The sequence below is a fragment of the Hipposideros armiger genome, unplaced genomic scaffold (assembly GCF_001890085.2).
Source record: "Hipposideros armiger isolate ML-2016 unplaced genomic scaffold, ASM189008v1 scaffold_446, whole genome shotgun sequence".
NCBI lineage: Eukaryota > Metazoa > Chordata > Mammalia > Chiroptera > Hipposideridae > Hipposideros > Hipposideros armiger.
Window position 1 is genome coordinate 1,501,232 of NW_017731796.1, and position 14,669 is coordinate 1,515,900.

The window sequence follows — 14,669 nt, forward strand, 5'->3', positions numbered from 1 at the left end:
AAAAACCTTTTTAATCCATCCTTCCTTAAACAAGAATGGTTTCAAGTTGTACTTAATGTAATATTACTGACTACATTGAAAATGAAAAGACGACATTGAAAATCCCTTTCAATATCTTAGAGTTCAAAACTTTTCACTCACTGGCTTAGAATAACAACTATAATTAAATTATGATCTAATAAAAAGTAGTGAGTCTTCTCAGATCCTGGCCCAAAACTCTCTTAAACACCAAACCATAAAATTTAGACCAGGACTCTACTCTTTTATGACATAAACTTTCAAAATTATTCAAAACACTGTATTCAAACTGATGAGTTAAAAACGTTCGCACACAAACCAATTTTAACCCTAAATAAAAATTTGTCACCTTGTTTATTTATGAGGCATTATGATATCAACTCAGCAATCAAAGATTTTATATTTATTCAGTAAATTAATCTAGTTGTTAATTTCAATTCACCCAGGTTACTCTGAGTTTCTATTATAATAAAAGTTGCTATAAAGTATAGGTCAATATGATAGCATGTCTTGGGCCCCTCCGAAGTAAAATATCAATGTACGTCATTATAAAGCAGTTTATGGTCAAGTATAAGGTAAGAACAGCATTATAGACAAGAATTAGCATCCTCTAAAGTTAAGTAAAACAATGAATCACACAACAGAGACCAACCTTGAGGTTCTCGAACTACTTGGCGAGCACTGTTTGTCAAAACACCATCAGACCATTCCCTTGTATCCATGTCAATATGGCCCAATAATTGATGTCTAGGCATAGCTTTGGGATTCATGGTATATTGTTTTACTACTTTGCCAATTTTACAAAGTGCTGCCCTTAACATTCTCCAAAGAGTTGATTTTCCAGCACCACTTGGACCAACAATAACAACTCCCATCCTCTGGCATAATTGTTCATACAATTCTAAAGCCTTCTTGATCTAGTAGAAAAGAAACATGTTTGTATATCATTTATAGTGTATAATCATACAAAGTTCTGCTCTCATTCCATCATAGTTATTCTATTCTAAACATATAAATTAAGCCATTGATTTCTTCAGTGGAAAATAAAGCCTTAAATAAAAGAATATACATAAATAAATCTGAATATATTTACTATGTGGTCTTTAAATTGAAGATTTCTTTAAAAGAAACAAATATGTTTTCCAAGTTATTTGATACATGTTCATTATTTTCTTCACTCATTAATTCTAATATAATATATTCATTATTTTTTCACTAGTTCATTCATTTATATCCTGTCTCCCTTAAAATAAAAGTGAGAAAAAAGTGTTCATTTTGAACATGTATCTGTGCTATATAAAAATACCTAGTAAAAGAAGTTCTATGAAATGTCAAAATAAAACTAGATTATGTATAATCATATAGATAGATAGATATAGATAAATAGATAGATAGATCTATATATATTTCTATATCTCGGGGGTGCCAAAAAATGTATACAAGTGGACATTTTGGTCAACATTGCTCAAGCAGTAGTTCGTCATAATCAGAAGTGTCTGGACGCTGATGGTAACCACTTTGAGCACCTCTTGCAATTGCAGAGGTCAAACGTGACTTGTATTCATCTTTTGTTATCAGTATATATTGAGTATTACAATTTTAATACAGTTTTTCTTTCTTAAAATGTGTATACATNATGACTAACCTCCAATGATGGATATTAAATATAATATTCACATCTTATTCAATATTATATCCTGTATAATTACAAAAAAATTATAGTAAAAACAACTCATAGATTAATAATTTTACAATTGACAAGGGCTCATAATTTTGTCTTTTTTCCTTGTCTAACACTGTTTCATAGCAACACTATTAAAAACTGAGCTCTTGGGTCTAGGCCGGCCGAGTAGGCTCCGTTGGTTAAGAGCTCACTCAATAGTACGAGCTCTGAGCAACAGGGTCGGGTCGATTCCCGGCCCAAGCTGAGCTGCCACTGAGATGCCAACAGGTGGCGTGGCAGGATGGCTCAGCTAAAAAATAAAATAAAATAAAATAAAATAAAAAATAAAAAAAAACTGAGTCCTTGAATTTCTCTCACATTTCTATCCAGTCTAACAAGGAAAAGGAAACTGGAAAGAGCAAAGGTAAATATTCCAATTACATTAGATAGGCTCAAAACAGACAAACACAAGACTCTACACTCCTTCAGAACAGACTTCGTTGTCAGTGGTAACTCCTCAATGCCTATGGCAACTGCGTGTCTTGCTTTGTCCAAGACAATTCTGGTTTATAATTAATAGCATTCTCTTTCACTATGAAAAGGTCCTCATTTGGCCTACTGCATTGCAAGTGCTCCATAAATATGCGCTAAAGAAATAAATGAAACCTAAAACCAAAGTACAAGTTAATCAAATAGCAATTAAAAAATGTTAATTTGTATTAGTTACATGAAATCATATATATTCATTATGCCTCTCATAATATCTGGTTCACCAAGAATTTTCAAACCTCTACAGCAATATGTGGTCTTCTGCTTCTGTTAAATATGCATGGCATTATACTTACCACTTATTTTATTTATATTCTATCTTGTATTATAATTGTTGTTATATCTATTTTTTCTCCTCTACTTGAAGGTATGCGCCATAAAGACAAGCCCTCCATAAGAGTTCGTTTTATACCTTTCTTGCTTTGCCTCTCCTAAAACGCTTAACTTAATGTCATATACATAAAAGGCATTCAACAAATATTTTAAAATTTAATTACAATCTCTTCTTTAATCCTATTTTTCTCACATTATAAGAATATATGGAATAAGATAAACTGTGAGATACTGCTACAAAAGCTATAAACCCAATGTTATATTTTTTATAATTAGTACCTCAAAGTATAAATTGGAGTTCATGACAAATTTAATATAAAGTTTCTATATTATCAAAGAAGCAATTAAATAATTTTAGAAACTAAATTTGAACCAACTTAGTAACACTATCATGTGTCATACAACACCTAAAATGGCTTGAAATGGCCCTAAAAGAGGAAAGAGCACTTTATATTGACTGATATATACATATCAAATTCAAAAAGTAAAAGAAAACATTCTAATTACTCATTCTGGAAAATAAAAATAGCTTAAATGTCCATGTTCTGATATGTGACTACTGTACATAATATTTAAAATTAGTTTATTATTGGGCCGGCCAAGTGGCACGTTGGTTAAGAGCTGGCTTGGGACGCCAGAGGGCCCCAGTTCGGATCCCACATGAGGGCCAGTGACACTGCCCTCTACAGCTAANACTATGGTTTTATAGAATTTTTAAATTACTGCTAAGGATATGAAATATTCCATGTGTCCTTTATTTCCAGAAACTATACTCAGCCATTAAAAATAGGCTGAATGCATCTGATTAAAAGCTATTTTAAAATAGACAGCTAACTACAACGTTCATTTTTTTATAAATAAAGCAAATAGTAATTTGTGAGCGTATCTAGGGTATTCATTCTTTGTTGTGATTGTATGCATAGATTCTTTGTTTAACTATCTTCTCAAATTGCTCTCTTTCCATTAGAAAACACATAACCTGGCAGAAAGGAGGACATATTCTTATCCACAGTCATATTATTTTTACAAGTAGTGACAACGAAGAGTCATTCATGAAAAGTAAGGGCTAGTTGAACCAAAAGAAAGGTAACAAAAGCTGTTAATCATTTTAAAAGAGGAAATGAGCATAAATCCACAATACACACTTCAATCAATATTTTTCTGCTCTTACCCTTTGCCACATCCTTCTGGTCCTACAAGAATAAATGGCTGTTTAGTGTCAGACTTTAACCAAGGTTTGAAATAATCTAGACCTCGTTGCATGTGTGGAGTCTGAATGACTGGAAGAGTCTGGCCATTACTAAAATCATCGGCAGTCAAGTTTTCTGGTTTCTTCAGCATGTAAGATGCTAATCGTTCTCTACTCGAATCATAATAGGTGTCCATTGGCTTGTGAGGGTCTGGAGGGGATTCTTGTGCCCAATTAAAAACCTTAAGAGGAAAAAGTTGTGATAGGTTTTCACATACTCCAAATAGAATATGTGAAATTTTAGCTCTTTAAAGTAAATGTCCCAAAGTGAAACATCTTAGTTCAAATAAAAATTCACATACACTAAAGCTACTATCCCTGGTAATTAAAGTAACATTTTATTTAATATATTACTCTCTAAATTATCAGTTAAGCAAATAAATGTCATCCAGTTTACATATACACCGAAGTATAAGTATATTCAACTTCTAATTGAGTTCTTATCACTAAATTACAAAATACACAATGCAGAAATCCTAAACATTTCATTTCCACCATATTCTGTGCCCATTCCAGTGATACCACTACTGCTCTCAAACTGTTATTCTTCTTTCTAACTCTGAAAACTGTTATTTGCACAGGTATAAAGCAGAGATTTAGCCTCCAGTGCTACTCTTCAACACCTTTATTCTGACCTTTTAATGAGAACTTCTGCTTAAAATCAGCATATATTTGACACTGAGTGGTAACAATGAGAATTATCTGGCAACAGAATAACCATGGAAATGGAAACTAAATAGAGAAAGCAATAAATTTATGGTATCAAAGAAGAAACAAAATGATAAAAATGCAAAAACATAATGTTGGAGCCAATTCAAAGGAATGTATGTTCAATCATTTCAACAGAGGCCAATAGGTAGAAATCCCTTAATATGCAGAATTCAGTTTTATAAGCAACTTAGGTGACGTATACCTTTACATTTATTTAGAAAAGATTTATAATGATTAATCTATCCTAACCCTAGCTGCTAAAACTGTTCTGGTTAAAAAAATAACTAAAAAATATATTATTCTAAGATTAAAATGAATGAAATAATTATATTTATTCATATAGCTAAGTAGGTTCAAAAATGTCTAACAAAAAAGATATGTTCCAAGCCTTAGCTTATTAAAATAAAATTTTATAAAATTTTAATACCATAAAATATAAACTATTTCAAAGGAAAAAAGTATATGTATGCATGTATGTACATGTATATAAATCCATTATTATAATACTGAATGCATAATTTCAAAATTAAAAAGTTCTATAGCTTACAGTTACAAGTCATTGTATTGTGGCAGTTAAGAGTCGATGAAAGTTACAGAAAAATGTTGACTGAATATAGGCTTTAAACGCATTACCTCTTTGGTGAATTCCAGACGTGATTTCATGTTCAAATTTCCACCCAGTCCCCTTATGAGGTTAATAATAAATTGGTCATGTTCTTTGCATCCATATAGATGTGACAAACCATTCATCACAGTCCCAACCAAACTTGTTTCCACCACATAGTCATTCTGTTAATTAAAATCCATAGTACAGACAATAGGCAAATATTAACTAGTTAACTTAGAACCATATAGACTGACATTCACATATCTTTTCTAAGGATCATCTTTAAACTTATTCCTCTATTCAGTTGCAGAAAGCTTGGATTTCATTCAATTTATATATACAAACTTTGAAAATAAAAAGTAATCATAAAAACACAATTGTATATTTCTAGCTATAAGTACTGGAGTCCTCAAATAGATACATGATTTACTTCCTAAACCTGAAAAATATAAAAGAAAAGGTAAATCAATGATCATTTATAAAAAAATCACTCTGCCTGAATAAATATTTTGATGAAAATAAAGAAATGGGAAGCAGAGCAGGAAAGAGGGAGATAGCTTAGGCCATGCTAAGAGTTCTCAGCTTTCAAGGCAAGATAAAGGAAACCGACATATTTCCTTCTAGATTGTCTAATTTGCTAAATTTATACAAGAAAGCAAAGCTCTAGCTGCAAATAAAATCAGCATTTGACCAGAACATCCATTATGGTATACGTCTCAGAATCTGACCATGGTGAACAAAGTACAGAAAAAGAAAGAAGGAACCCTCAACACATAAAAAAAATGTCAAACAATAACAGGGACCCAACCTCAAAACAGAATCAGTTAATTTTCTAACCGAATTTTTAGTATCCACTCTATGGCTTAATAATCTTACCCTGTCACCATTTCTACATTCACAAACCCCTATATATCAGTATATTCCATCTAGTGTTATATTTCTCATTCTAACATTAACAGCATACAAATAGATGGCCTCAATATATTTGCATTGTTCAGCCTTGTTAGGTTCTGGATGTTTTATATTAATGAAATAACAACATATTAACTGAAAAGGTGCTACAACACAGGCATCAGGTGTTTAATCGAACACATACACTCTCATTCTTTTACTACTCTGTTATCACCACACTTGGCTCTGAGGATACGATAAGGAGTAGGAAAGACTTGGTGTTTGCTTTCAACGTCCTCATAGTTGACTGTAAGCAATTATAATACAGTTGAAAGACACTGTATGTTGCTGTAGAAGCACAAGGGAGACAGCTCAGTCAGACTGAGGGCTCGTGGGAGTGGTTCTTTCCCTAAAGCCTCCAGGAAAAACTATCTCATTTGCATCATTTCCCACAAATTCCTATTCTTCCATCTTTTATCTTTACAAAGTCATAAAAGAAAAAAGTTGAGAAACTAGAGATCTCCATTTCTCCATGTCTTGTTTAATCCCAAAGTAGTGACCTCTAAATCAAATTCAGATTAATCAGATACTATTAAAAAAACTCATTGCTATTTATTTCCTCTAATTTGTTTACATTTTTCATAAAAGAAATGACATGAAAGAAAAACCAAGAAAAGTTGAAAAAAACATGTACAATATCGGAAAGCCCTCTATTGTCTTCTTTGCATGTTAAATGTCTAGTCATGCTTCAAATTCAAAGTCTGATCTCCTTTTTAAACCTTTCCTAAAAATAGTAATACTCTCTTCATTCTGTGATATTGTGATTATCTTTTTACACGTCATTTTCCTCCAATAGACAAACGCTTCTTAAGAAAAGGGATTGTCCTGTTAATGTTCACCTCTCACAGTCTCATCTAGTGTTATGCTTGACAAATATTAGATATTCAACAAATTCGTTAAGTAGATAAATGTTTTAATAAAATTATAAATAACTCACCATCCTTTTTCTACTTTAGTAGTAACTTGATATTGTTTTTAGCATGACATATATGTATTTACTGACACAGCAAAATGTGACAAGATGGTTTTATAACTACATTTAGAAAGACATTCCAATATTCAAGATTTTTAAGTAAGCAGCACAAGATATTATAGATGGNGGGGGGGGGTTATATTTTTAAGTTTTTTCAAGGGTTATTTTGTTTGGTACACTATCTCTCTGAAAGAGAAGAATCCCTGTGTGTTTCTAAGGTTTCTGTTCTTGTTGTAAGGCTAGACAAATTCTCAAGCTCTATTCCAGACCTGCTACTAAATCAGGCACTTTGAGGATTGAGTCCGACAGTGTGTTTTAACAAGCTTTCAGGTTATTATAATGCACATTAAAGACTGAGAACAAGTGGAGCAGACTATTCTTCTATATATCACAACTATTTAATATCTAATGCACATTTAAAAATTATGATAGGACAGAAGGTAAAAACAAGAGAAAATTCAAATAAAGTAAGAACTTTGGTTAAAAAATAAGTATTAATATTGCTCCGTTAGTTGTGATATATGTACCATACTCATGTAAGATGTTAATAATAAGAGAAACCGGGGGTAGGCTTTCCAGAAACCCCTGTATTATATTTATAACTTTTCTATAAATCTAAGACTATTCTACATTAAAAGTTATTTTAAAAAATAAGATTATATTTGGAATAATGAATCATACCTTTCTGTTTAATGCCAGTTTTCTTCAGTTGTCTAAGAAGATTTCCACTTCCTCTCAGAACCGTCTTCAAAGCTCTCAAACCCCAGTCATAATGCTGCTGAGGTGTCAAAAGTTCCCTTAAGTAATAACATGGATATCAGAAAGCATCAAACAGCTTTCACAAATTCTTTTTATCATCATATCCAAAGAAATACAGAATATAACTACTAACAGATTTGAGTACTGATATGCCATAAATTTATATAAAAGAATCAATCAAACAAAATGACAACTCAGGTAAAATGTTGAAGACGGATGGTTCTCAAGAATGAGGATAAGCCTTTCAAGAACTAGCTAATATAGCTCTTAATAAAGATACTAAATGACAATTACCTGTTACCTTTATCCCTAATATCTTTAATAAATTTACCTTGTTCTCAGTCTCTGACATTCCAGTTCTCACTATCTTTTAAAATGATATGGACCAGAATTCTAGGTTGCCCAAAGAAGCTAAAAGTTAACCTCTATTACCAAAAATAAAACATAGAAAAAATTGTGAAAGATTCTCTCCAATGAACAGCGGGTTTTGAGTGTTCAGCTGGTAAATTAGATCAATAAGTATCATTTAGCTGGAGTACTCCAATAAAAATAAATATTTTGCAGAGAAAAAAGTGAGACCAGATTTAGAGTATTTAAGAAAAACAAGTAGTTTTGAGCCAGATGTTTTCATTATTCAAAGTAAAATCTTTCCTATCAACATCGTAAGTACAATATAATCACCAATATGAAAATCACTGAATAGGTAAATTGGACAAATGTGAAAAATGGTCACTAATAACCATAATCAATCATTGAAACCACAAAATATAAAAACATTTAAAACAGGATAACTCACCTAGACAGATTGAAGACAGCTACCAATTTCCTGCCCAATACCTTAGCATCTTTAAATCCCTCTGAATAGAGAATAACTTCTGCAATCAGCTCATTGTCTGGACGAGACATGGCTACTGGCCTGAAAAGCTGTTTGAGATTATCAGGCAGTTTTTGTCTTCCTCCATAACCTTTTCCAGCAGGATTCATAGTGATAAAAATTCCAGAATTTGAATTTATTTCTACCTGAAATATTAATTTAAAATATAGGCATCAAATATTTGAAACCGTAAATATAAAACATATTGCCAACAGAAATTTTATTGACATATTTCTACACATAAGTCATGTACCTTACCAAAATGTAACCACTAATGTGCTAACCATGTCCTTATTCGACATATCATAAACTTCTTAGGAACTACACTGCAGAAGAAATAGAAGCTAAATTAGAATGTGCAAACTATGAATGGGCAATTAGGAAGTAGAAATCCCTAGAACAGAAAAACCTGGCTATAAATGAAAGAGAAAGAATAGTGGTTGGAAAAAAAGATGAATCAAGGGAAAGTTTCTTATGTTTTAATTATATTAAATATAACATATTATATTATATATTTTAATATCATTATATATAATATCATATTATATGTTTTTAAGAAGGAAAAGATGTGATTATGTCTTAAAGCAAATGAGGAATGGGTAGAGGAAGAAATGTGAAAACTATGGCAGAGGCAATGGATATCTAAGAGGAGGTCCCTGGGAAGCAGATTCCAAAATATAGGTGGAAAGATTAGCATTGGTTAAGAGAAAGAACCACTCTTTCTTTCTAAGGGGAGGAAAGGAAAGAAAAAAAATAAAAAAAATAAATGTGGAAGAAAATAAATTTTGATAACAGAGAGGTAAAAACTTAATAATTTCTCAAGAAGTTAAACATTACGTAAATAACGTGTTAACAATTACAATAGAATTGGTCTTACTTTCTTGGCCTACCCAGAAAAACTTGAATTGTTACTATATTACTATGGATAAGGGGATAATTTTACAGCTCTTTTAACTTTCAATGTTTTCATAATTACTGTAATAGAGCCTACTTCAAAGGATTCTGATGAGTAGTAAATGAAACAACGCAATAAACCACTAAGCACAATGTCAGCACAGAGTAAGTGCTCAATAAATGTTAGCAAATATTATTCCAATTGAATCATTCAATGTAGTTTGAAGATGCATGGTAGAATGAGACCAAAAGAGGGTGAGAAAATTCAGAGACAATTCACAGATAAAAAGGTTTAATACAGTGGTCACAGATTAGAAACAGGGGTGTTTAGAGAAATAAAAATAGAATATTGCCTGAGTATGAACAATCCAAAGTCTTATAAAATATCTTAATCTTTAAATTCCCAATGTATTCCATACCTCCTTGCCAAGCAGTTCACATACAGCTCTATGATTCTTCAAAGCATCTTGAATTGTCTGGATTTGCATAGAAACTGCTGATAGTACAGATTCTTCCAGTCTGTTGAATTCGTCAAAACAGCCCCAGGCCCCACACTTCACCAAACCAACAAATATTCGTCCCATTGACTTCACATCAATGCCCTTAAAAAAAACAATAAGAAGTGTATTCATTTAGAATTAGTTTCAGCTGTACAACACAGTGCAACAGTTATACTTTTTACCCCCCAAAGTGACAACCCTCTTCTCCCAATCTGCCACCCGACTTCCCCCACTCAATATCATACATATCTATTACAATTCCCTTGACTCCACTCCCACACTATACTCCATGTCCCATGACTATATATATATATATATATATATATATANTTTGGCACCCCTGGTGTGTGTGTGTGTGTGTGTGTGTGTGTGTGTGTGTGTGTGTAATGAATATAGTATGTTCCAGGCTCTGTACTAGGCACTAGGAATAAACCAGTGAGCAAATATAAACATAGATCCCACTTTTCATGGAGACTACTATCTGGTGAAGGAGAATCAATACTAATCTAATCTACAATTAACATTGAACAAGTATATATAATATAGGGAGGGGACCTAACCTGGACTTAAAGATCAGGGAAGGCTTCCCTGAGCAAGTGAGATTTAAGTTGAAAGGTGAAAGATAACTTAAAAGATAAAGGATAAAGATAAAAAGGAATGAACCAAGAGAAAGGATCAATATATTATAAAATTTTCTTGATAGTTACCTGATTGGGTATGATTTCATAATTGGCCTCCTCAAAGACTTGCTTTAACGCAGCACTCAGTTCATCATATTCTACTTCTTTGAAGTCAATTCCAGGAAACACATCTTTAATCAGTGCATCAAACCGAGTGCAATCAACAAATGTGAACTTTGACATTGTATTAAGCCTCAATGCTTGTACCACAATATGATTTTCATTAACTAGAGAAAAAGTTTCATTTTAAAATTATTAGTTATGAATTCAATGACTATAAAAGTAGTGTCTAACAGTCTTGAAATACATTACTAGTAATTAAAGGGTGCACCAGAATTGAGTAACATGTAAAGACATATGCTATCATATGAACTGGCAGGCTTACGTCACTATATTTTTGACTGCTGAAAAATAAGTGTCACTAAGTAGAGTCATGAGTTCTTTTCCATCAAATTTGAATCCCAGGTACCCTCAGATTTTAATTAATGCAAAATGATTACCACTTATATTTGCATAGTACTTTACCATTTTGATGGGATCCTTGTAACAACGGTATATAAAGTAAGAAAATATTACTATTATTATTCTAATTTTACATGAGAACGTTAAATCTCTAAAGGTTTAATGAGTTACCTGAAAGAGCACAGAAGTAAGTATTATGTAACTGGGATTTAAGACCAGATCAACTAATTCCAGATTGAGGTATTTCACCAAATATGCCAATATTGCCTCCCAGAGATTTTATGTCATACAACTAAAAACTAACAAACAGAGCAAAAATCTCTAATCAGCCTTGCTCAAAACTGGTTCGTAAACCCATTCTTAAGCCAAACATAAATTCTAATATTATTGCCAGATTCTTATTTTTTTTTAAGGATATTAGCTGCTGATTGGTAAGACATACTTAAAGGCCAGAAACTATATTTAGTCTGGTATTTCTCTATAATTGCTTAATATTTCTATGCTTAACCGTATATATATATATATATATATATATATATATATATATATATACATATATATATATATATATATATATATATGTATATATATAAAGAGGCTTGGCTGGAACTAGAATTTATTTCAAGCACTGAACTCATATATAAGCCATCTTTATTTATTACAGGTATGGTTTAAATATCTCTTAAAAGTCATCAGAGAGACAGAACTGAATAATAGTTATTTCATACTTCACCAAATAACTGCATCTGCCCTGGCATATGCCCCCCTTTAAGCTAAAGTAGCTTTCTTTTAAGATGTTACTTTGACCATTTAAAGTCAAAATGGGTAATTTCATGTAGTCCTCTTTTCTATGCTGTCTTATTTTCACAATGTTTTAACTTCATTTTTAATAGCGACCTGAAGAAGCTGAATATTCAGCCTTTCATGAAGGCACAGATCCATGGGTGGGGAGAATCATTTATTTTATATAAACGGAAAAAAACAACATGGTAAAGTATAATAAAATCCACACGAATCCACGCCGATTTAAGTAAATGAATTAACAATTACATAAATGGGGAAGAGAGACAGATCTTTACAGGAGAGTTTCAAATAACAGCCCCTCTTTAGGAGGTGGAGCTAATCCTTGCCTCCCCACTTTGAAGGTAAGCTAGATATAGTAATTAGCTTCCAAAGAGTAGAGTAGGAAAAGGGGAAACTAACTTCAGAGTGGAGAAACCTGACCAACACTAAGATAAGTGATGAAGGAGAACATCCCCAGTGGTATCATGTGGTTATTATGGACCCACTGATACAATGTGATGAGAAAGGCACTCCACCTTTGTGGTATTCTTTCCAAATATTTAAAACTCAGTCTCATCATGAAAAAAACATCAGGGGAAAAAAAAAGGATAGAGGAAGAGTCTACATGATGTCTGACTAATACTTCTAAAAGAGTCATGAAAATAAAAACGAACTGAGAAACTGTCACAGAGCAGAAGAGACTAAGAAGACACGACAACTAAACACAATGTGCTACCCTAGATTCAATCCTGGAACAGAAAGAGGATATTAATAATAAAATAGGTGAAATCAAAATGAAGTTTGGAGTTTAGTTAATAGTAATGCACCAGCGTCAATTTCTGAGTTTTGACAAACGTGCCATGGTATGTGAGATGAAACAATGGGAATGCTAATTTTGCAACTTTACTGTATATATAAAATTACTGTACGTTAAAGGGGTTTTTTAGGGCCGGCCGAGTGGCGCGTTGGTTAAGAGCTGGCTTGGGACACCAGAGGGCCCAGTTCGGATCCCACATATGAGGGCCAGTGACACTGCCCTCTACAGCTAATATGCTGAACAACAGCTCAACCTGGAGCTGGGTTGCCGTGAGTCACTGGCGACGGCATAGGTTGCAGCCCCTGCTGCAGTAGGTTGCCATGGGCTACCGTTATGTAGCCAGCAGCCAGCGTGAGGGGCTAGCAGCCGCAGTGAGCGGCTGTCCAGAAGCCGGAGACTGATCTGCCTTGCCCGGGAAGAGCGCAATGATGGTGCCAACTTGCGCCAGTGAAGCAACGTCCTCCACAACTAGACTGAAGAACAAANAAAAAAAAAAGTTTATTATTCATTTTTGTTCTTTAAGCCTCTTCCAAATACACTGAAGAAGAAAGAAAATATTAATTAAAGAGGTTTCCAATTTGTAAAATGAAAGATTGGACCATAGGACCATTATTTAAACCTAGATTAGTCCTAAATTTCTATGACTCTAAGATTCTACAATTAAAATATAGCTTCTTAGCCTCTAGCTCATAACTAATGTGCTCACTTCTCTGATCTCAGTCATAATATTCAAATAAAAGTAATATACAAAAGGACACAAATTAAATACTTGCTGTTTCACTTAAGCAAACAAAAATATCTATTTAGTAACTGTGATATGACTAAACTGCTGAAATAATTCAATTGCAATAAAACAGGAACTCTGAATGAATTAAAACTTAAACAAAAAAAAGAAGTTAATAAAAAATAAGGGGAACAAATTATGTATTATTTATACAACACTTATTTCACTCAGCTATGAAACCACAATAATAATTGAAGAATATTCTAATGTAACATATGCAAAAGCTCTTATGGTTTACCTTAGAAAGATCATTCCCATTCTAGATATTGTAGCTGGCGAGGCACAACTTAAATCATGAGTTTCAAATACAAAGTTAACATTTGGGCCAAACTGAATCCTTTCTCCACTGGGCATAGTGAGTAGTCGATTATCATCCAGAACAGAATTCAGAGATTCTATCCATTCAGGGTCAATATCACCATCACAGATTATCCATGAGCTGACATCTATTTTCAAACCATAAAAGTAGAGGTAAAATAAAAAATATATGCAGTGATAATAATTAAAAATAAGGAATAAAATAATTATCTCATTCTTCAGAAGGAATTTCTGTAAGTATTACTTTATATTACTAAAACTAAACAATAAAAAACAAAAAGGTGAACAAGTTGAAATTTTTCATGTGACTTTGTACCACAAATGTGCCGGAGAACCATGAACAATCCTAGCTCAGTTGGCCAAAGACTCAGTTATGTACCACATGATAATGCTCTAATTATCTACATACACACAGAATTGAAATCTTGCTAAAAGAAAACAAGGTGTTAAGACTTAGGTATTTCCATTCCCACAACCTTATGAGGTATTCTTCAGACCTTGGTCTTCTAACACATCCTAAGATTGTATGAATGCTTGCTGTGTAATATCTCTTAAAGAAAATATAGGAGACCCACTTTTTTAGTTCCCTACATGAGAAATATAATAATTCACCACTATCAAATTTCTTTGATATACTCAAAGAGGAGTAGTGAATAAGTTGTGTACGCAAGTCTTTATACAAGAAAAACCTTTTTAATCCATCCTTCCTTAAACAAGAATGGTTTCAAGTTGTACTTAATGTAA

At 32.5% G+C, this 14,669-nt stretch overlaps 1 protein-coding gene across 1 annotated transcript in view; it reads right to left on the minus strand.

Moving 5' to 3' along the window:
- DYNC2H1 (dynein cytoplasmic 2 heavy chain 1) overlaps positions 1-14,669 on the minus strand; it is a 301,806-nt gene that overhangs the window by 229,932 nt on the left and 57,205 nt on the right. Inside the window, exons 34-39 of the mRNA XM_019665532.1 lie at positions 10,001-10,183; positions 8,610-8,833; positions 7,736-7,851; positions 5,532-5,569; positions 5,157-5,312; positions 3,735-3,994 (exon numbers count right to left, since the gene is read on the minus strand). Of these exons, the coding sequence (XP_019521077.1) occupies positions 3,735-3,994; positions 5,157-5,312; positions 5,532-5,569; positions 7,736-7,851; positions 8,610-8,833; positions 10,001-10,183 (977 nt within the window). The remainder of the gene's footprint in view (positions 1-3,734; positions 3,995-5,156; positions 5,313-5,531; positions 5,570-7,735; positions 7,852-8,609; positions 8,834-10,000; positions 10,184-14,669) is intronic.